The sequence below is a fragment of the Prenolepis imparis genome, unplaced genomic scaffold (assembly GCF_030444845.1).
Source record: "Prenolepis imparis isolate NDT839.2.m4 unplaced genomic scaffold, iyPreImpa1.0 SCAF_4, whole genome shotgun sequence".
Classification (NCBI taxonomy): Eukaryota; Metazoa; Arthropoda; class Insecta; order Hymenoptera; family Formicidae; genus Prenolepis; species Prenolepis imparis.
Window position 1 is genome coordinate 810400 of NW_028141162.1, and position 25386 is coordinate 835785.

General features: G+C 34.3%; 2 protein-coding genes across 3 annotated transcripts; both read left to right on the forward strand.

Annotated features, from left to right (window-relative positions):
- The first annotated feature begins 101 nt into the window (after positions 1–101).
- On the forward strand, positions 102–9704 carry LOC145935559 (uncharacterized). The gene is made up of 13 exons (XM_083037025.1): positions 102–202; positions 281–418; positions 623–715; positions 780–944; positions 1401–1532; positions 1613–1782; positions 1990–2103; positions 2189–2241; positions 2346–2457; positions 2906–3347; positions 3563–3622; positions 8921–9084; positions 9186–9704. Exons 1-13 carry the CDS (start codon positions 124–126, stop codon positions 9237–9239), a joined length of 1776 nt encoding a protein of 591 aa, XP_082893151.1. The 5' UTR covers positions 102–123; the 3' UTR covers positions 9240–9704.
- LOC145935558 (glucose dehydrogenase [FAD, quinone]) lies at positions 6288–25370 on the forward strand. Of its 2 annotated transcripts, XM_083037024.1 has the most exons (10): positions 6288–6499; positions 7094–7127; positions 14931–15100; positions 18992–19235; positions 19445–19703; positions 20088–20348; positions 20969–21199; positions 23296–23623; positions 23967–24235; positions 24308–25370. In XM_083037024.1, the coding sequence occupies exons 3-10, from the start codon at positions 14931–14933 to the stop codon at positions 24349–24351; spliced, it is 1806 nt and encodes a 601-aa protein (XP_082893150.1). In that variant the 5' UTR covers positions 6288–6499; positions 7094–7127; the 3' UTR covers positions 24352–25370. The 2 variants fall into 2 exon arrangements, with proteins under 2 accessions (XP_082893150.1, XP_082893148.1); XM_083037022.1 differs by lacking the exons at positions 6288–6499; positions 7094–7127 and adding an exon at positions 10016–10140.
- The last annotated feature ends 16 nt before the right edge of the window (positions 25371–25386 follow it).

Below are 25386 nucleotides of genomic sequence, written 5' to 3' on the forward strand. Positions count from 1 at the left end.
CTACGCAGTGGCTCTCGTTACATCAATCGTGCTTACATTACGCGCCATTACATCTATAGCTAGATCGGTGCACAGGTGCACCGCTCATTGAAATAAACGACGTGCGATCGGCACTATCACATCATGAGACGCGAATACATTTTTATCCGACATTTAACTTGGTTCCTTTTCCTTTTACATTTCCAAAGTCTTTACGTTCACGGTGAGTTTAATCTTGAATTCTATACAATTTTATACACCGCGTATTTAAATGTGGAAAAATTACGTTAACTCGCTACAGCGGAAGAATCGGGAGACGAGTATTCGAAAGGATGCGCTCATCTGCATTGCGAGAGCGGCGGTCAATGCATCAAACGAAGATTTTGGTGCAAAGAGCCACCCTGTCCCGGAATGTTGTACTGTTCCAAGTCGAGAAAAGGTGAGTCTTATATAAGAAAGGACTTTCGAATCGGAGATGAATATTTTCTTATCTCATTTTTATTTCGATATCTTTCTAGACTCTCTAGATTGGCTTTCCTTTCGCGTTTAATTAATTTCAAATATTCTAAATTAATTATACAGTTAGAATTACGCGACTTGTCTAAGTATAAATTTTTTGTGATGCAATTCTATTTATTTTTAGAATCGTTGAAAGGACCTCAAACGTGCGACACTGTTCGTTGCAGCAGAGGACACATATGCACTATTAAAGTTGGAGAATGCCACTGGGATGAAAGTAATTTACATTCTCTTTTGGAAAAATGAAGACAGTGTACTGATCAAAACGCATTTCTTTTTAGAATGCAAGCAACAAATAGCGCGTTGCGTGTCGGAGAAGGAATATTACGAGGGTGCAGCTTCCTGCGCCGGTTTCGAATGTCCGTCTGGGAAACGTTGCATCTTGCGGGAAACCTATTGCGTCAATCCACCGTGCAAGCTTATCAGAAGCTGCGCGGAGACGCAAGGTCTCCATCGACAAACGAATCTGATTTACTCTCATTAATATTTTCATCAAAGTATCTCTATCAAAGAGTGCGGCCAAGTTCCTCCCCTTTACACCACCACCAATTGAACTAAATGATGACTTAAATGATGACTGAATGATCCAAAAAAGCCGTTAGCAATAGATGGTGACACTTAAAATTATGACAAATCGAACAAAAAAACATTTGCCTGGACAAACACATTTTAAAAGTTTGAATGTTATTTTTGTTCGATAATATTGTAATAATTTTAATTGTAATAATTTTAAGTGTCATCTATTGCTAACGAATTTTTGAGATCGCTTATTTTTTTGATCGCCTCAATATTTCTAAGGGTAAAGTTATCGCGCGTTGACGTATTCGATCAAGACACTCGCTCGAGAAAGAATTGACAAAGAATTACGCGGCATCAAGTTGATAAAGGCTAATTGTTTGCAGACGTGCAGACTTGGTTCGACGAATGCAGAAGTTTGAACTGCGCCTCGGAATACGAGTGTTTCTTACGACGACCGGAAAACAATTGTCTCGATGCATGGTGTACGCATACGTCCGACTGCACGTTCACCGTCGGTCTGTTTGCGATGAAACGAGGAAAGACTCCGCGCTCATTTACACGAGAATAATGACTGCATGATTTTTTCTATTCGCAGAAGACGAGCTAATTAGCAAGTACTGCCGTGGCTGGATCTGCCCGCGATCGCAAAAATGTGTCGTACGAATTGTAGGTTTTTGCAAAGGTTTTAACTGCACCGTCGAGAGATCATGTCGATCATTTACGACGGTCTCGACGGTTCAACGAGACGCGAATACGAGCGACAAGGTAATTCGTTTCTTAAACTTTTAGCATTTATGCAAAACGCGCGCAAGAGATTTACCGTCTAATTCCGAGAAGCAAAAATACTTCCGCGAACAATAATTCGATCAACTTAATTTAGTTCTTTCTTCAATTCTGACGACAATCGGTGCATTAAAACGTGAAATCGCTAAAAGTATCTACTAAATCAATTTTGATAGAAACAAATGTTAGGTCGTCGAGCAAACCCCGGCTAGAAAGACCTTGGTGCAAATGGAGAGCGAGCTGATTCAAGAACTGGAGAGAAAAATGAACTCGCAGTTGAGTTATCCAATCACGGGGGAAAAGGTGAAGAATACTTTTCTCGCGAACGAGTTAAAGACCTCGGGGAACGTGAAGGGACCAAAGCTAAAAGATTCATTTACGTTTTCAGTCGACTTTGACAACTTCAACGCGAAGATCAAGTTTACGCCACACGACACCCACGTAAGTTAATCACGGACATCTCCGGCGCTAACGTTATAAATCAATATTTTATGGACACCAGCACGAGGTTTACTTTGCCACTCTTTATTGCATTCTCTTCACAGAAAACACGATACGGAAATTTCATTGACTCATCGACAAACCGCAACGACGAGTTCAGATTTAATCACAAAATCTTTCGAGTCATCGACGAACGATATCACCGATGTTATCAAGGTAAAAAGATATCATAAATAGTGCTTTTTGGAAAAATATTCAAATATTGAAGTGTGGTTAAATCTCGACTAAAAAAACCTTCTTTTTCTTCACTACCTCTAATTTAGCTAAATGATGACTTTTAATAAAGTTTGAGACTAGTAGATCAACCCTTTAAAATATTGTGTTGAGGCGAATAAATAAGCGATCCAAAAAAGCTGTTAGCAACAGATGGCAGACATTTAAAATTATTACAAATTAAACAAAAATAACATTCGAGCTAAAATATGCTTGTTTAAACAAATTTTATGCTTCTAATGTAGAAATTTATTGCTCGCCTCAACATAATATTCTTTTAAGGTTACTCTACTAGTCATAAACTTTCATTTAAGCCATTATTTAGTTAAATTGGAGATAATGAAAAAAAAAGGGAGGAATTTGATCATATACTCTTTGGTAATTTTTCTAGATCACTTCTGAACTCACCGACTCGGTGTCGAATAACGCAACCTTTCCGGCAATTTTGCCTGCCGAAGAAAAAATCGAGTCAACCACGTCGCGTGACGCGAAGAGATTAGAGATGCCGAAGAAGGTCTATATAGCGAGCAACAACGCGTTGCCGTTTTCCGTGGTGTTGGAAGGCATCAACTTTGTCGGGCAAAATTATCCGATCTGGATAAAGAATGATCCGCATCCCACGGAATCGTTGGAGATAAAGGACGAGAACGATGGATGGGGATACCACGCGCCTCAAGAACCATACAGGATTTTATTACCGCCGTACGAACCGGTGATTCTCGTCGAGGATACCAGAGGACAAGGACTCTTTCCGTTTTTCACTTACGCATTCAATCGTCAATCTATTAACGAGGCGACTGCTTTCATATCCTTGCCAAAAATAACATCTACAGGTATTCACGTTATTAGCGAGGACCAGAAAACGGCTATTATAATATAATATTTAAGAATTGCAATTAAAATATTCGAATTATTCCAGTGTAAGAAAAAGAGTCAAGGAGTTTATTTAAATAATGGATTGTTTTAAACATTATTTTTCTATCTTTAACTTTTTTTTACACGAAGGACATTGTGTGTTTTGAAAAAAAGGGAATACAATTTGTTTCAGATGCAAAGACGGCAGCTTCAAAGACGGATAATATTTCGACAACTATGGACGACAAGATTGGTAATTATATCAACAATTCCGTGACTGTCGAAGCAGAAAACTTTGAGACGAATTATTTAGATGATTCGTCCGGCTATTATAGAAGTTTTTTGCGACAGAAAAGACAAACGTTATTTCCTCTCTCAAAAAAGGCATATTATTGATTCTCGCGAAAGTCTCGAAGTTCTCTCGAAAATCTCAAACTGTATTGTTTTCCGCGTTGCGGATTGATTCTATCATTGCGCTTATTTCGTGAGCGACTGTCATTGCATATTTTGACAGTTGTGTGCATCGAAGGGTTAATAGTGTATTGAAAGTTATGTGTATCAAGGAATTTTGTGTATATAATTGCAATTAGCGAGTAAATTGTTAAAATCTGAAGAATACATATTTATTAATTTTGCGATTGAAACTGTAATTGAAACCACTCAATCGCAAGATTAATATAAACACATATTCTTCAAATTTTAACAATTTACTTGCTAATTGCTAATTATATACACACAATCCCATGATATATATATATAACATTCAATATACTATTAACCCTTCAATCCACACAACTGTCAAAATATGCAATGCCAGCCGCTCACGAAATAAGGGCAACGACAGAATCAATCGGCAACGCAGAAAATAGACAACAATACATTTCGAAATTTTTGAGCGAGACTTTCAAGAATTAATAATATGCCTTTTTTAGAGAGGAACTGGAAAAACACAAGAGCGCGTAGCGCGCGCTATTCTTTAGTTTTATATTATAAAGAATGATTTTAAAAAAAAATAATATAAAGTTTATTTAAACATGATTAATATTTTTTGACAGAAATCAGCTGATTAAAGCATTTGTTTATTAAATTTTAAAATAAAAATATATATCATAAGAATTAAAATAATAAGGTTGTAAAAAATATATTATAATACTTTAAACTCGGATAATATTTTTTGACAGAAATCAGCTGATAACTGTCAAAAATATTAATCGAGTTTAAAGTGTTATAACATATTATTTATAACATTATTATTTTAATTCTTATAATACATATTTTTATTTTAAAATTTAATAAGAAAATTAACGCTTTAATCAGCTGATTTCTGTCAAAAAATATTAATCGAGTTTGAATAAACTTTATATTATTTTTTTTTAATATTATTCTTTTTAATGTATAATATGTTATAATACTTTACACTCGATTAATATTTTTGACAATTATCAACTGATTTCCAAATTACCAAAAATTATTTAATCGAAGATATGGTATTATAATATATTATTTACATTACATATTTTAATTTTATTTTTAATAAACTTTAGTGAAGTCAAGTTATCGATAAATTTGCATAAATAAATTTGGAGAAAAAATAAAATTAGCGCATTATACAAATAAATAAAATTTAATTATTAACGCGCGTTCTATTGAATTAATTGAAATGTGTTATAAAATAACTATTAAACATTTCTTATTTTTTATGTTTATAACATATGCACGTTGATAAAATCTTTATTATGATACACATTCAGAAATTAAACACACATATATACAATAATTTATCTCAATTCATTTATTTCAAGATAATGAATTTGTGATATATATATAATATATATTTATATATAATATTACGATTAATTCGAGACTTTAATTCTTTTAATATGTAATAAGTATAAAAAAGGTAAATTTAGATATCAATTTGCAAGAATTAAAATAAGAATAAAAAGAACATTACCGATACATCTATTATTGCAAATTATATTATAATTATCACAGAAAAAAAATGTATTCCTAATACTTTTATCTTATATATAGGTATATATGTGTATTAAAATATTTAATATAATTTTCACAAATACATTACCTTAACATTTTTTAAAATAATTCAACACTCACCAATTTGATGTGCGGAATTGTAGACAATGTTAATCTGTAAAATATAAACGTATAAATATTATATAAAACAATTATTAAAATATTTAAATCATTTATAATATTTCAAATCATTTTGAAATATTAAAATTAATATTTAAATTTCCAAATTAATTTTAACATTTCAAAAATGATTATATTAAGCGCATAGTTAACTTTTTTATTCGTGGTACTTAAAGATATTAAAAAACTATATAATTTGCAAAGAAATATTTTTTAAAGAGAGATAGAAAAAATTATAAAAAATATTTAAATTAAATTTATATATCTTACTATTTACTTTTACTATTTAATATTTTAAAAGAATTTAGTTACGCATTACATAAATAATTGAATCTATATATCTCTTAAATATATAATGCAATGTAGAAATTGTATTTTACATATACACAAATATTTATTATTATATATTATTAAAAATTATTATATTTATTATTAAATATTCTAAGTATTTCATAATATAAAATCTAGAATATATTTTACATTCATTAATTATACAACAATGTAAAATTTGGATCATTACCGCGAAAATAAATGGATAATCTCATAAATAACAAATGAAAAGTTAAATAAATTATAAATTATATTTACCCTATCGTTGCTCCGCCGTTGCCTGATGCCCCCCGGGCCGTCGACCCCACTCTCTCTAAGCAGTGGTATCAACGCAGAGTACTCGCCGCATCATCGTCGTTCGATGAGATCTTCCGATAAGTGGGCGTTGAAAAAAGCGGCGACGCGAAAACAGAGCATCGGTTTTATTCGCGCGCGAATAAGCTCTCGCGATTCTCGCGTTTTACCGAAACGCGTCGAAATGTGATATCTAAAATCCGTGCGTCGCCGCGAACGAAAAAAATAACGCGAGTGCTAGTGTTTCGAGTGGGTGCCATAACCATAAAGGAACGACGCGGAGAGAGAGAGAGAGTGTGAGAGAGGGGTCGACGGCCCGGGGGGCATCAGGCAACGGCGGAGCAACGATAGGGTAAATATAATTTATAATTTATTTAACTTTTCATTTGTTATTTGTGAGATTATCCATTTATTTTCACGGTAATGATCCAAATTTTACATTGTTGTATAATTAATGAATGTAAAATATATTCTAGATTTTATATTATGAAATACTTAGAATATTTAATAATAAATATAATAATTTTTAATAATATATAATAATAAATATTTGTGTATATGTAAAATACAATTTCTACATTGCATTATATTTAAGAGATATATAGATTCAATTATTTATGTAATGCGTAACTAAATTCTTTTAAAATATTAAATAGTAAAAGTAAATAGTAAGATATATAAATTTAATTTAAATATTTTTTATAATTATTTCTATCTCTCTTTAAAAAATATTCCTTTGCAAATTATATAGTTTTTTAATATCTTTAAGTACCACGAATAAAAAAGTTAACTATGCGCCTAATATAATCATTTTTTGAAATGTTAAAATTAATTTGGAAATTTAAATATTAATTTTAATATTTCAAAAAATGATTTGAAATATTATAAATGATTTAAATATTTTAATAGTTGTTTTATATAATATTTATACGTTTATATTTTACAGATTAACATTGTCTACAATTCCGCACATCAAATTGGTGAGTGTTGAATTATTAAAAAAAATTTTAAGGTAATGTATTTGTGAAAATTATATCAAATATTTTAATACACATATATACCTATATATAAGATAAAAGTATTAGGAATACATTTTTTTTCTGTGATAATTATAATATAATTTGTAATAATAGATGTATCGGTAATGTTCTTTTTATTCTTATTTTAATTCTTGCAAATTGTTTGATATCTAAATTTACCTTTTTTATACTTATTACATATTAAAAGAATTAAAGTCTCGAATTAATCGTAATATTATATATAAATATATATTATATATATATCACAAATTCATTATCTTGAAATAAATGAATTGAGATAAATTATTGTATATATGTGTGTTTAATTTCTGAATGTGTATCATAATAAAGATTTTATCAACGTGCATATGTTATAAACATAAAAAATAAGAAATGTTTAATAGTTATTTTATAACACATTTCAATTAATTTAATAGAACGCGCGTTAATAATTAAATTTTATCTATTTCTATAATGCGCTAATTTTATTTTTTCTCCAAATTTATTTATGCAAATTTATCGATAACTTGACTTCACTAAAGTTTATTAAAAATAAAATTAAAATATAATGTAAATAATATATTATAATACCATATCTTCGATTAATATTTTTTGACAGAAATCAGTTGATAACTGTCAAAAATATTAATTGAGTGTAAAGTATTATAACATATTATACATTAAAAAGAATAATATTAAAAAAAAATAATATAAAGTTTATTCAAACTCGATTAATATTTTTTGACAGAAATCAGCTGATTAAAGCGTTAATTTGCTTATTAAATTTTAAAATAAAGATATATATCATAAGAATTAAAATAATAATGTTATAAATAATATGTTATAACACTTTAAACTCGATTAATATTTTTGACAGTTATCAATTGATTTCAAAAATGTTGTCAAAAAATATTATTCGAGTTTAAAGTATTATTTACAACACATTATTATTTTAATTCTTATGATATATATTTTTATTTTAAAATTTAATAAGCAAATTAATGCTTTAATCAGCTGATTTCTGTCAAAAAATATTAATCATGTTTAAATAAACTTTATATAAACATTTCATTCTTTTTATATAAAATCGAGGAATGGCGCGCGCGCTGTGTTGTTTTAATATTACGCCAAAGATTCGCACAGAATCGAACAATTACTATGACGTGAGTACGCTTCAAGGGATTATAAACATTTATTATTACTTTCCATAAAGAGAATTGGCATGGTAATGATTTATTTCCATTGTATTCGAGCCACACAAGATTACGACGAGTTTATGAATCACGATTATCTAAAACGAAATGAGCCGCAGTCAGTACAAGAACAAGAATTCAAATCACAAGCGTCATTAATTCTACAACAGATCATTCTTATTGTAAGAATAGTTCTGACAATCTCATATTATGTCGCATAATCTTTGTAAACGAAATAAGCAAAGAAACATCCTTTGACGAGATGGATTAGATGATTTAATCGAGATTATTCGATATATATTTTTGATGTCAAAAATATATCTGTGATGTAACGAAAATCTATCAATTTAAAATTTGAAAGCAAATTTGCTACTGAATAATTATATACAACAAATTTCAACGATACGTAATTGATATTTATAAAAGTTGAAATTATACGATGGCTGACGTGAAAACTTTCGTGAAAAATCAAATTAGAGATGAAAAGAGGAGCCGAAATTTCTGTTATACGATTCGTAAACAATGATAATATAATCTTTCAATCATCCATCTATATTACAGCGGGACAAAACGATTACAGTTCTCGAAACGAGAAACTCTATAGCCTTGCAAACTATCCTTACGACACAATATCCGTCGACGATATCGACAAATCGCAACGCGAATATGAAGGATCACGTCTAAATCAGATTTCGAATATTTCGTTGAACGAAGAGAGAAATCAGGTATATGGCATGTTCGCATATGTCAAATGGCAATTCGACATTTTTATCTCGTTCTACGTGACTTGCAAAAGATGCAAACCGGTTCCTAATTTCGTTTTCAGTCGGATATTCCATTCGCGTTTCCTCTCGATAAGGCAGACAAGGAAACGAATTGATTGTGCTTATAATAATAATGATGAAAGAAAGAGAGAGGACCGGAGAATATTATAACGAATGTTGAAGTCACGACACAAAGTCTACGACAACCTTTCAGTCATAGCACCGCCGAAATAACGGAATCGTGATGGGAAACGATACCGTTCTATTTGAGCGCATGGATGCTTTTTATTGCCTCTTCATCGTTTCCTCTTCCTTTCCATGGCGCAAGATCGTTTCTGTAAAGACCGAAATTCTTCCACGATTATCAAGCCAGCGAATACAATACAATAGTGGCGAAAAGCTACGGCATTTCACGCGTTTCGGAGAACGATAGTAGTAGGTAGATTGTGGCCACGATTCACGAAAAGGAATAAATTTATAACCTGAAGATTCTGAGTTAATGAAATTCAGATTTTAGATTTATATCTTTTCGCTCGGTGATTCTTCGGTTATTTAAGCGCCTTTTCGACAACGAACTTATTATTACTATGAAAAATATCTCGTGTATACATTTCTCCTTTTTAAAATAACGACGATAAGCTTATTAAAATAATAATATATCGAATAATTTCCTTGCCATCAAAACATCCTTAAATTTATTTAATTATTTAATTATTGCCTCTTGTTTTCATCACAAAATATCCTCGTGGACGGAACTTAGTCGCACCACTACGTAAGTTTCCGAAACTGCTTCCACAAGTGCGACAGCGGAAGAGAGACGGCAGGAAAGTGGTGGAAGTTGTCGAATATTAGCACGGCGATGGGGAATGGTACCAGTCTAGTCGGCCGTTGATCGCGGTACCGCGAGCTACCAGTTCTATCTCTCGCTCGTCGCGTCTTTTTCGCGCTCTGTGTGCTCCGCGGTCTCTTCAGTCGGCAATTGTCTTTCGAAGGATACGGGGTGACCATCCTTGAAAGGTGAGTTTTTTCTTTCCGACTCTCAACGATACCAGCTACCTGGGAACCAGTATAATTTCCAGACGCATCGAGATTTCGATGCCGTCTAAAATGCAAGATTCCTCTATATTTCGCGGCAATGAAACGGAAAGCGATTCATCACTCGTATTAATCAATCAATTATTTCTATTTTCCAGTACCATACATCGTATATTTTATACACAGGTAAAGGAATATGGAGAACTTGTTAATTTTCATTAATCTTCTTGTCGGAAGAAAGAAAAATTCTTTATAACAGAAAATTAAATTCTTTCGAATTTTTAATATAATTTAATTTTGGGCGATATAATTATTTTTATTATACATATAATAATACACATACGAGAAAATGCAAAAATTTCTGATGAGCGTCTATCGATCAACGAAAGGAATATCAATTGCTTTCTAATTAAAATATGAGTATAGATATTATACAGACTCACTATTGATAAACTAATGATATTTATATACCAATGATAAAATAAATGAAAGGCATATCTAATAAGTCGCGTTTTTATATGTATTTAATATGTACAGTGTTGTGCTTAGATGATTTTAAAATTAGCTAGATAAAGATGAGATAAAAATATGTAAATTCATCTTAGATAAGATGAAGATGATTTTGTTTTAAATATATCTAGATAAAAGATAAAATTATATGACGATTCATCTAGATAACTTCCAGATAATATTATTTTTAAAATCGCTTATGTAAATCAGTTAAAAAATGTAAATAAATAAAAATGTAATGTAAAATTAAAAAAATGGAAATTATAAAAGAGATATAAAAATATATTCATAGTTTATTTATAAATTTTTATCGTTTACTGCTCAAGTTCTACTATACTTAAAATATTTTCATGTGCTATGAAACTCTAAATCAAATTATCTGAATATTATTTTAGATCATTTAGTAAAGATAACACTTTCTTTTATGTAAGATGCAGATATAGATAATACATTTGTTAATTATCTATATAAAGATAAGATAACGCCAAAATTTCATCTAGATGATCATCTATATAATTTTATTTAGATAACAGCAAACACTGAATATGTACCATACGATCGATGTGGTTTTGCTATTGCAAAATGGGTCGCAGTATATTTTAATTAATTATAGAATCCTTTCGAACAAACTGCGACTAACGATACAGTTGTGTGGATTAATTTGCTAGCGTATACCTTGGCATTAAGCGATCGATCCACCTTTCCCTTGAAACGTTACAACCGTTTTATTACATGTACGGTGTCTCTTCCTCTCGTCGAATATGCAATAGTTCTGTTTCTCAAGTTTATCGGCAGGATATGTCGCTCCCGGGATTCTTGAATAATGCACAACGACGTACTTTTAAAGATTATATCGAGAAATTATATGAAAGATATGCGCACAATGCACTAGTAGTAGATAATATTGACAGTAAGTACTCTATTGATACTTTTTTTTAAACAATAAACCTTCCTCTTTTATTTTTCCCGTTTATCTCGATATAAATCGATGTAAATTTTATTATAATTTTCATATACGTGATTAGTAATGAAATATTGTAAAAAAAAAGTTATAACTGCATCCGTCGTAATATGTGTAAAAGAAATGTAGAAATGATAAATTATTCAACGAAACAAATGAAGCTGTTTACAGAAAAAAAGTGTTCCTCGAGGCACAATCGTTTAATATACGTTTTAAATATCTATAATATTCTTGCAATGCGACAATCATTAAAAAAGAATCAAGCAGTTATAGAGAAAAGAGCAATCTATAAAAATTATATAAAATTAATTAAAAATGAAATATTAAATAAAATTAAATAAAAATTCAATAAAAAAATTCAATAAAATTAATTAAATTAATTTTATAAAATAATTACATAAAAATTATATATATGTATAAAAAATATTGCGCGAAAAATTGAACACGTCTATTGACATCGCCGTAATTATATATTGTGTAATGTCATACTCTCGCAATATCTCGAGGATATATCCGCCGAAATGTGAAATATGTATATATATGTACATACATACGTGTGATAAATGTAGATAACGAAATAGAAAAAACTGACGCGGAAAAGCACGTTTAGGAAACATGTAACATGTAATATCTACATTTTCGCGCTCGCGAGAGAAGCGTGCCGACGAATCGAGCAATTTCGCGGGGAAACGATACTTTGCGGTGTGATATTACGTTGTGTCAACGGATGCCGACGGTGAGTTATTTCGTGTTACATAAATTCCGATTAACACCCTCGTGTACTATATTACATTATCGCGCGCAAATAATCATTACAGCGAACTAGCTGTAAAACTGTTACAAGGCTTACGTGATTCACGTGATTTACGTGTGTCGCACGACATACCTCTTGCGTGCAACACATCATATACCGTTAATAATTAAAGATGTAAACGTCACTTAACGTATATACATATATATGCGAGAGCATAGTCGCACGTAGATGTATATTACAACCGCGTACAGATTGCTTATCTCGATTTCGGAGATGAAAATTTTCGAAAGAGAAACCCTCAAAATTCGATTACAAATTTCGATGAGAGAGAGAGAGAGAGAGAGAAGGCTTGTTTCGTGATTGTACGTTTGAATATTGCGATAATTCGCGTAAAATGGAAAACCGGTATGTATTTTAGGATTGCTAGAATTGCGAGGAACGAACAATTTCTCAATGATCAACTCACACACGACGGCGAAGTTGCGCAAATACACTATATTTCTATTACTCCAGATAATTGAAAATCACATTCTACAATCGCGATTTTCCATTTCGGACGAAAGATATTCAGGCAAACTAGGACGATGAATTAATCGAGAGATTAATGTCTCGCGTCGCGTATTTAATAAATAAAAATTCTGATCTCGTAAATTAAGCGGATCCATCAATCGCTCGCGTTGAAAAATTTATTACAAAATTATACTGCAATTATTCGGAAAAAGAGACAAGTCTCAGATATGTATGGAAAATTTATATATATATATAAGAAACACACTTATGTTGATTTTTTTTTCTTTTTAGTATCCTGATTTCTCTCACTGTAAATGGCGTAAAATCAGCTTCCTCCAAGGCTTCCTCTTTCCAGACTTTGATCGTCAAACTTTGTTTATTACATTCAGCTACTGCAGTTGGTACATTAAGATACTTTAGTATACTCGCCGGCGGCTATACGCTTCTCTCACGAATATGTACGCTCCCCTTCAGTCTCAACACCGTTACGTTCACTGACCGAGAACCGGCGTGTCTCGCCAACGATTACGAAAGTCATGCTACTTTACGCCTTCTTTTTCCTTACCTCTTTATTGCATTATGTCAGATGTATAAAGATACATCATTTTTCTAATCTAGTTTTAGATAAAGATTACGTCTAAGAAATCGATTGAATTGTCACAGAAAGAGAGAGAGAGAGACATAAGGCACAACATTTATTCTCTTTATTGTGACAGAATTAATCAATTATTTTCTTCCTTGGGTAAAACGTGAATTTGGACTTTACGAATTAAAAAGAGTATAAGTGTATTTTTAAAATGCAATAAATACGATATTTTCTGCACGACAAAGTGCACAAGCTTATGCATTTCTTCCGAATGTCGTAAATGTCACCATTAAAGTAGCGATGTTTACGATCGATCTTGATACCTTTTTTATTCAATGAAAGGAAAGTGTTGCAGCTTCTCTCTTGATGCAAAAATCCTTGGTCTCTTTTTCGCCGAAAATTGGAGCATCCGCGTGCATCCGTACATCGTCACGCTTCATTCTCTAGCAGATATTCGGCGCGTTACGCCTCACGTGATTACGCATCCGACTGTGAGAAATGTCGGAAGAGGAAACAAAAGCGGTGTAAAAAAGTTTCACCGCTATATACATACATATACATACAGAGAGTGCATTCAAGGGGACGCAATGATTGCGTTGTAGAAAGCACGTGTGCATCATCGTAAGGACGCGCCTCTCATCAACGTGAGGAATCGCTCACGTTCCTTTTGAATCGCGCCGACAGAGAGCTGAATGACTTTATAACTGGACATACTCTATTACGGGGATCATTACATGTTCGTTACGATGGTCGGGTATAGGCGCACTCTCACTCTCGTTCTCTCGGGCTCTTGTTTTCCATTTCGGAGCAAAGCTTGCTTCATAGTCCGCCAGATCGAAGATAAACGTTCTCGGATGCACCGGTGCATGACCGGTCGAGAAACATTGTTTACATGCTTTAACTTCTTCGCTGAATGGAGAAATATTACTTCCTCGTTGCGTGTTCAAATAAGCTATTCAAAACATTGAATCTTATAATAGAAGAAGAATGTGCGCCAAGATAATTGTTGCTACCACCGAATATATAATTATCGCCAGCTCGAATAAAAATATTTATACTTTAATTCTCTATAATTATCTAATATATTTTATATAAATGCTTTATATAATTATATAAATAATAATATAGACGCGTAAATTACAGATAATTATACATCTTAAGATCTTAAGATAAAATCTTTAGATAAAATCTTTAGATTTAATGCAGCATCTGGTGTTGCAAGTAAAATGCGTTCGTTCTGGAGTTAAAATTCCAAAAGATTTGATAAATATTTTTCTCTTTTTATCAATATCTGTTAGTGTAATAAAAAGAAAAAAAAAAAAATGTATGTAAGAAAATTGCTCAAATCCTCTCTGTCAAAGTAATTCGCGGTGATTTCGGAGCTAGATGCAGCAAAGTTAATTTCTCTCTACAAAATTGTACAAAAAAAAAATGAATGATCTCTGTTCCAGATGAGTTGCAACTGTCCATTGACTCCGTCCATAGGACCCACATTGGCCTCGACATGCGGCGGAACATCTTTTATGCTCTTCATGGGATTGCTCGAGGTCTTTTTACGCAGCCAGTGCGATCTCGAGGATCCGTGTAACAGACCCGCGACGCGGAATGCGGCCAATTCGAGGTGAATAATATAAACGTAATAATAAGAAAGGCCATCACACACACACTCATATGAGCGTGAATACGAGGTGATTGTTGAATTCGGATAAATAGGTCACGATGTAAATGAGAAAGAGAACCGATCGATCCCGCCTTAAGGCGATTTCTTTCGGCGATTGCGCGATAACGAGTGTGTATGTACCCCACATGTGGGGAGACGTGAGAAATACATAACAATTGCATTGTATGTATCTATAATAACGTAATACGCACGTGTGTGTGGCAATCGATACGTGCACGCTTTTCTAACGAAATGACTTTGACGAAAAAAAAAAAAATAAGAATAACTCGTCTAAAATTAGAAACTTATCTCTCCGATCGTTGAAAAAATGTCTGAATCAACTCGTTAAATTACCTGTATATCCTGTATATTACCTGCATATATCGTTGTCAATTTGTGCGCTCGCTATGTAGTGTTATCACAGAGCTTATCTACTACGATTATCCGGATATAACATGACGGATCTAGAAACTTGCGAGGTAGAGCGTTTCCTTATTTCGTATTGTCGTAATTAACTTTGCTCGAGGTCGAGAGATACAGGGGGAGGAGTGAATCGGCGAAGTTTCCTTATCTCGCGAATGTGTATAAGGCTACGACGACGACGCATTGTATACATTTGGAGATAATAATATATGTCGTCTTGACAATTGCAGTTCTCGCGGGATCACCTGACACTTATCGACGGGAGAGATTTCTTCCGCGATGCGAGCGTAGAACGCATATCCGCGGGAAGCTCTCGTTCCACGACGAACCCTAAATACGGTTTGTGCTGCACGTACATACGGGATTGTGTGTCGCGGACACACATGCACATGGTCGTTGACGTAATACCCACAGGAACTACTGGTGCTCCTCTCCTCCGTCATCATCTTCCTCCTTCTTTTCCTTGTCACTCGGAAATGAGCATCCATGCACGTCTCTATCCTGCGAAATCGTTGTATGTACGCACGTATGTACGTAATACCTTCGCGGGCCATTGTTCCAATGCATCTCTTGTTGCGTCACATCTGGTCGTCGCATCGACGAGTACCTACCATCTCGTGTCCCGACACACGCGAAAGGAGCAACTCTTATATACGGGAAGCTTTGAAAACGCGCCGCACTGCACTCTCTCTAATGAGAGGAAATATAAAAAGATAAGACGAAATATAGCGAGAAAGAAAGAAAATTTAATCAATTCTACGTGCGTTTTTGATCCAAGTTTGTCTCTTTCTCTTCTCTCCCTTCTCTACTTTTCTCGCATATAACATATATTTTTTTCAGATACTTTGATATGTATATACCTCGAAGTTTTTACATTACGAACGGTATGACTAATAAACGATTTTTCGAGTCATTTGATTTCGTCATTTAATATACGTTTTTCAGAGTCAGTTTCGTATCGCGCTCATTAAAGGAAAAACGCGTTAAAATGATTCCGTGAAACCGCGACGATTAATAAAAAAAAGAAAGAAAGAAAGAAAAAGAGTAGAACAAGATTTATGCGCGAAAACTCGTTTAGCGAAGATGGAAACAGGTTTGATTACGGGTTTTCAATTAAGCTTTCGTGGCTCTCGATCTATCTTTATATACCTATACATACGGTGGCTGTCAGCGATTAAACGGACCTGAATCACTTGGCATTTTGATAAATATACATGTAAATATGAGACATACTGTTTATTTGTACGTTTGTTCTCTCAAGCATTCCGTAATTCTTAAGACTTAAACCTTTAAAGTTAAAGGTGGTAGCTATGTAATATAAATAACAAACTGATGTAACATTCTACTTGCGTCATGTCTCGCACGAAAGAGTACGTCTAATATGTATATACCTGTTTTCCAAATAAAATCTATAATTAAGATCCCTATCTGATAAAATAAAACTAAAGTACGTAAAAAGCAAGACGTAAAATCTGCATCTTTTATTAGAGATACGAAAAATGTAAAAAGGATATTGGTTTGTTGACAATGAAAAAGTGTAAAGTTAGAAGAAGAGAAAAAAGAGAAAGAGAGAAGAGCTGATCTCGATATTTTCTAACAATCACTGTTCGCTCGAATAATAACTGCAATCAAATCGCTAGCAAATTGTGCTCTTTGACAGTAATCCGACATATACGAAACACATAACGATAACACGTACTCTGGTCGAATATACATGTTTAACAATTATTACGAATTATCTCATCAACGTCACAAACGTTGTTGCAATTACCGCCAGACCAATAATTAAACATGAATTTCTCGCGTTTCTCTTGACTGGATTATTCATTCGGGCAATACGAAGGGATTAATTTCTCTCCCGATTCCGTAATTGCAATTTGCCACACAAAAGGATTACCTTTCCTTTCAGGCCACGGTTTCTTTGAATATGCTGGAGAGATATAGAGAGAGAAAGGGAGGGAAGGAAGTAGAAAGACGATTATCTCGTTTTTTAAAAAATTCTCAATTTCTAACATGAGAAAGTTGTCCCGATGATCAGAAATCTAAAATTAAAATTAACTTAAGAAATAATGTCTCGTTAATCATTCGCATTCTTCGAATCGCGGGGAAACTTTTATCTTCCACCGTTGATAATTTGGAAGATATATTCGCAATTATGAGGGAGAATGGAGGTTCCGTATTATTCGAGGCTGACGAGAAAAGAGAGCGATAGACGGTCGAGACGCTCCATAGAATTCTATACATCGTTCTATCGAGTTCCGCTCGTAAAAGTATGTCATTGTCCCGCGCACATGTATACACGCGGATATGGGCACGCCGTGGCATTCAGAGCTGAGAGAGCATGTACGATCGTCCGCGAGCAACCTCCTGAGAAACCTCGCCTTTCGCCCGAGATGCCGAGAAGCAGAGGCTTGTGGAAGCTAAAAGGGAAAGGGTGCACTGTGCCCCCAACGGGGCACGAAACCTCGCAGCCTCGGTGGGACGCTAAATCAATCAAATTTGCCAACGTCGATGATGTAACGTTCATTAGCTCGGCAAAGTACAATAAGTACATTTACCGGCTTAATTAAACATCAAAATATATCTGTATATATTATATATTAATTAAACATCAAGATCTATATATTATATATAATAAGCCATAGTATTGTATATACATATATTATATATAATATATATATTATATATAATAAGCCATAGTACATGTATACATATATGGCTCATTAAATTATTAATTACATTAACCTAATTATTAATTTTCTTGCACACTTAATGAAGTGGAGAAGGAAATTTATTACGCGCCGAGCGAGAGAAAACAATTTAATTTAATGGTAATCCAACTCGCGTGGTTCGCTAATCTCGATGACAAATTTGTTCCGTTTGCGCATTTGTTTCGAAGGGATGTGACGGAAAGGGGGTGCGCTAAAATGCTTCCTTGTTACGCCACACGATGGTAATGCTCGCTGCCCTTCTAACCCGGTTTCTAATTTTCGTGTACGCGGTAAAAGGATCGCTTAATAACACTGACTCTGCTAATTAACGTGTCTTTCGTAAACGAGTATGCGCCGCAAAATCGCGTCTCGGAACCGAGCAATCTTCCGCGACACGACAATCTTGCTTTCGAAACGTTAAGCGAGGGCCGGAGGGAAATCGAAATTCCGGTCAGGATGCGAAAATTGCGCATATTCTGCGAAACTTTTGGCCTTTTATTCGTCTCAACGAATGTTCAATAATATAATTATTATTATAATCACAGCGATTAAATGAGTATATGACAGAAAAACCGGATAAAATCTAGTCTATTACAGCGGATAAAATCTATTATACGCCGGATACATTCCTGTTTGCGAAACGAACGAAAATGTTGGCAAAATCAGACGAATTATTTCGTATGATTCTTAACGATGTTCGATGTTTCTCTTCTTCAAGGTACGACTTCGTGGTGATCGGTGGCGGTAGCGCGGGTGCGACTGTCGCGGCCAGATTGTCCGAGGAATCAAGATTCTCGGTGTTGCTGCTGGAAGCTGGACTGGACGAGCCGACGGGTACTCAGATACCCTCGTTTTTCTTCAATTTCATCGGCAGCGATATCGATTGGCAGTACTCTACCGAGAGCGAGGACGGAGCTTGCTTAAACAAGGATGATAGAAAATGTTACTGGCCTAGAGGGAAAGTACGTGTAGGATTAAATATAATTAAATAAAACCGGTAAAGTCAACAATTTCCTTATGTAAAAGAAAAAGACGTATATTGAATATAGCAGAGAGAATATCACACATTAGAATTTGTCTTATGTCAACTAGTAAAAACTTTTCTAATCTTCGAGTCACGCGATATACACCGGATATCCATATTAAATACAAAATGCGAAACCGCGTATAGGTTCTCGGTGGTACCAGCGTCATGAACGGAATGACATATATGAGAGGATCACGCAAGGATTACGATGATTGGGCCAAGCTCGGTAATGTCGGATGGTCTTATCGCGATGTCCTTCCGTATTTTATAAGGAGCGAAGATAATCAGCAAGTGAACAACATGGATTATGGTTATCACGGTGTTGGAGGACCGCTCACGGTCATGCAGTTCCCCTATCATCCGCCGTTAAGCCACGCAATTCTGGAGGCCGGAAAAGAATTAGGTACGTGTACAGAGCTTGGACGTAATCTCTCAGCAAAGATCTTGCTTCTATCGAGATTTATCAAGGTATACAAGTTGCTTTTTGCTATGTAAGCACTTTTTCAATTTTAGTTTTCAATAAATAGTTTGAATAAAGTCGATCTTTCTGGCGATTTTAATTGTGATTCTTGATTTTTTTTTAAACCGAATGATCAAATCATAATTTATTTTTTTCTGAATAGATAAAAAAATGAGAACAACCGGAACTATATATGTGAATATATTTAACATCTACTTTTAAATTATCTATTTTTTTTTTAATAAACAATTTTAATATTCTTCAAATTTAGAAGATTATATATCACTTCTTCTTTTCTCTCAATGAAAATTCTTATTCACTTGCCAGGTTACGACACAGTCGACCTGAATGGACGGACGCACACCGGATTCGCTATTGCTCAAACCACGTCGAGAAATGGCTCACGACTGTCCACATCGCGGGCCTTTCTGCGTCCTGCCCGGAATCGTTCTAATCTCCATATAATGCTGAACTCGACGGCGACGAAGATCCTCTTCGATGAGAACAATAGGGCAGTTGGCGTCGAATTCGTCCACGATGGGAAGACCCAACGTGTCTCGGTGGCAAAGGAAGTGGTAGTGAGCGGAGGTAATTAATTCTCTGATTAATTAACAAACGAACGTTCCACGTTGGATGGATCATTTGTGTATATTCAAGTGAAGGAAGTCTCTCGGGAGGACATTCCTTGCTCGAGTATACTAGACTTACCCTAATTTCGACACCAAGTAAAGCTGGAGAGGACAGAATATGTTTCTCTCTACATTGTGTAGGTTGTATATATATATAGAGATACAGAAATCCGTATTTGGAAATAGCACTATGTCAGTCTTAATTACTCATCCTCAAATTGTCTCAAGGGATTGTAATCACATCTTCGGTTTCTCTCGAACAATACGAATCGCGTGTCGGTGATGTTCTCGGAGACTAGAATAATGTTAAAGCGATATGTTATAGTGGAATATATGTCATTAAACCTTATCCTTTGTAATACTTCAAAATTAATAGATAATTAATTAAATGTAGAAAATTAATTCTTCCGTAAATTCTTACTCGATAAACTAATATCGAGCTTTTAATTAAAAAAATGGATGTCTTTATGTTATTTTTTCGTTTCTACGCAATATTAGCGATATATAAATAATTAAATAATTTAATTATCATCGACAAAAAAATTTGGAATTAATTAACATTCGCCACCGTGTGTTTAGGCGCCGTTAATTCGCCGCAAATCCTCTTAAACAGCGGCATAGGACCTCGAGAGGAACTGAACGCGGTGGGCGTACCGGTTGTACGCGATCTTCCGGGGGTCGGCAAGAATCTTCACAACCACGTAGCCTACACGCTGACCTTCACCATTAACGATACCGACACCACTCCGCTCAATTGGGCGACCGCCATGGAATACCTGCTTTTCAGAGACGGTCTGATGTCCGGCACAGGTGAGACTGTTTAATATTTATTCGATCTCTGGTATGAGTAAAAATCATATAACACAACAAGTAGGTACACGTCAATCATGTCCTCTTTTCGTAATCCTAACGGGATACGATAACGTTAAATAGACGCGACGCAAAGTCCTGCTAATCGCGATCAACGACTCCCCATTAAGCAAGCAACGACTCTGATTCTAGGCTTCGCGATTTCATTGATCGTGTTAAGGTAATCCAATTCGCCTCTCCTGCTTCCTACTCTGCCATGTCGAAGATGTTGCGCATCTCGTAGCATAGTAATTCACGGGCTTCGTGCACGAGCCCAGTGAAAGTGTATTGCACAATGGTCACGTTCGCGTTCGTCGGTCCGCGATTACGTGACTTGTCCCGGTCGACAGGTCTATTTACCGTCGTCCGAATTGCGCGGATCGATTTAAAGCAGCGGTCCTCCCTCTCGAGTCATCCGGCGATCGTGACTCTGCTCTTACGATCCATCAAACGCGAATTATCCGACGAGATTTCTCGTGCCGCTAGTTTGTATGGCTCCTATGTATCATTGGCTACGTTTGAATCTGATATATCTATCAGACATTGTTTTACGATTCGATGATGAGAAACAAAGACGTAAAAATATCAGCAACATCAAGAGCTATTTTATATATTAAACATAATTACAAATATAATTATTTGACTTATATATAGTTAACTCTTCATCATTTTTCTCTTATTATAGTAACATTAATGTATGATGTTAATGGTCAATACTATAAGAACAGCAGTAATGTCCAGTATTGTAATATCCATTGTATTGTAATCTTCTGTAAATTAATATTAATAATTCATCCCTCTCATTCGTGACTATGTCATTTATGGCCATTACTATTATCTACATTTATCATTACGGCTAAATTATATCGCGTGTGTTAGTAAGTATTGTAATAACAGCGAAAGAAGTTGTATGGGCCATAGTATGTTATTACAGAATAAATACTTCCCTTTGCATTTATTACGGTATTGATCGATAAACAATAAGGAAGTATACGAGAAAGTTTGTTCGAAACTTTTTGCCGAACTTTTTTCGCGCTCGTTTAATTAATGGACTCAATTAGGCGATACGTTAAGCGACTTTGCGCTCCATTCTCGCGCAAAACTTTTCTCGATCGTTAATAATCAAAGACAGATCCGTTGGGAAGTAAATTGCGAGCGCGCATAGTTTTGCCGATCGACCGGAATTCGACCGAGCAAATTGTTCGGGAAATATTCATATGGATATTTCGCTGCTTCTTGTAATAACGTATCCCTTTTACGAGAGACTCGGGTTGGTCACAACGCTCAGAGCGCTTTTTAAGGTATTCGGAACGATCGATAGCCCCGAGCCGAGTTCTTAGTTCTTAACGAGCCTCCCATCGCGGAAGGGATGGAGGGGGAGAAAGGGGGCTGAACTCCTTCGCGTTAAAATCGTGTCTCTCGCCCTTCTCGTTGACTCGCACGAATCGCCCCGGGGGAAATGTTGCATATAATAGCGTAGCTCTCTCGCTGAATGCAGCCCGCAGCTACGCGATTCGAACGATTAAATTACGTAAAAGGTAAGACGGATTCGGATTAATGTTAAGCGTTGCAGAAACAGCATGATTTGATCGCGTCTCTCGATCGAGATTCGGTGTATCGACATCATTTCTCAAACTGACGCCTGAAAGCGTGATTAATTACGAATCAAGAATCGATGGCTGAATTTAGTTCATCAATCAAGTGATTTATCGAATTGTAAATTATTCGAATATTATGGAATTTTTAAGAAATAATTTTGTATATTGATTCTTTGATAGTTGCGAGTTTAATGATTATTCGTTAAATATAATAATCGATTGTATCAAAAGTATCATGCTTTTCAATACTGTGATTATTAATTTTAATAACTAAGAATTTAATTTAATTTTATAACTAACTTATAACTAAGTAACTTATATATTTTATAACTTATATAATTTATAACTTATAAGTAATTTATATTAATTTATAAATAACTAAGAAATTAATTTTAATATAATAATGGCCACAAATTGTAAACAGAAGAGGTATTTATTAATAACATTGTGTTGATTTAGGAATATCCGAAGTGACGGCAATGATAAACACCAAGTACGCAGATCCGAGGGAGGATCATCCCGACGTTCAGCTAATCTTCGGTGGTTACTTGGCTGATTGCGCGGAGACCGGTATGGTGGGTGAGAAGAAGGGGTCGAATCGCAGCATCTACATCATCCCGACGATCCTGCATCCGAAAAGCCGCGGTTATCTGCGCTTGCGAAATAACGATCCTCTCTCGAAGCCGCTGATCTACCCCAAGTATCTGACTCACGCCGACGACGTGGCCGCTCTTGTAGAAGCTGTCAAGTTTAGCATCAAATTATCGGAGACCGAAGCACTCAAGAAGTATTAACTTTTATTTTTTTTTTTACCTTCATTTTATATAAAAAAAAATGAAGCGAAACAGCTTTCCTCAATAGAAGTAACGTTATTTATTCTATAAAATAAGAAATTCCAAGAGAGTAAACGTTTCTTTCGTCAAATATTTCATATAATGCTATCATTTCTCGAACAATATACTATATTTTTATTTATATTTGTCAAATAGTACACGTATATATTTTTAAATAAAATTTACCTCATTTTACGAGCAATAATTTATTCTGAACATCTATAGAAAAGTGTAACTTGACAACTTTAATTTTTGTTTATATTCCGAGTTCTACAAAAAAGAACTTTTCTTTTTCAGATACGGTTTTGAGCTGGATCGGACTCCCGTGAAGAATTGCGAGCATCTGAAATTTGGCTGCGACGCTTATTGGGAATGCTCAATCCGTCATGACACTGCGCCTGAAAATCATCAAGCAGGATCCTGCAAGATGGGACCGCCGGACGATCCTTTCGCCGTGGTTGACAATCAATTGCGTGTCAGAGGGGTACGAGGGGTGAGGGTGGCCGATACGAGTATTATGCCGAGGGTGACATCCGGCAACACAAACGCGCCGGCGATCATGATCGGTATGTAACTTCTTTTTTCTTTCTTTTCTTTTTTTCTTTCTTTTTGTACATCCGGAAATTAATACGTTACAGGCGAAAGAGTGGCAGACTTCATCAAGAAAACTTGGATCGACTGATTTAATCGAACGATTCTTACCATTTTGCAAAAAATATCGTGTTCCAGGTAACGCAGATAATTTAAAAAGATTGTAAAAAAGTTTAAAAGACGTCACAACTTTTCACAGACGGTTTTTTATTCCTGTGTTTTACTCTCTTTTAGATTTTTGCATTCTTCGAATTTTCCGTTGTAGATGAAAGACGCATACGCTTCAAACATAGATTCATATTTTTCAGAGCAATCTTGTGAAATTTTGACGATTAATTAATTACATTTAATTAGGATCTTGAAGTATTACTTAATATAGCGTGTATACTTTTGTAAGTTATGTTAAATAATCTCTGTCAGAACGATAATTCTTTAGTATGAAATTATTTTGCCGACAAGAAAAATAGTGTTACAGCTTTTCCTAGTTACGTGACAGGATATGTAAGGTTTTATTCTATTTTTGACAAGGATTTTATTCTACGCTCATTTGGTATATCGTACATTTAAGTTCGTTTTTTTTTTTTTTTTTTTTTTTTTTTACTGGAGATTGTACCTTCGTACCAAATAGATCCATTAATCGCGATAACTTTTATAATAAGCCAACCATTTCGATTGCCTTTGCAAATTTCCTCTGCATTTCCACCGACAATAAATAGAATAAGTGACCTCGTAACTGTGTAAATAGTACATTACCGCAGTGTATTCTTCTACGAATCGCTCCGTAAAATAATGTACAAATAAAGAATATTTTATCGCGAAATATTTTATCTCATGTCTTTCGAGGTCGTCAGTTTAAGATACGTAACGTGTTTTTTTCCTTATCGAATAAAAATTTCCACCCTAAAATTTTCAGCCTTTCGCTTTTATGTCGAAACTTTGATCGGTAGTTGATCGTCGACAAAGAAAATGGGATTGGAAAACTTTCGATGGAGAAATGTGTCACAATATGTAATGCACTTATGTTACAAGCATATAGGTATTATATAATATGTAACTCTTAAAGAGAACGTGGATACGTTCGTAACATTGTATTGCAATATATGCTAACAACTACATTAACAGGTAA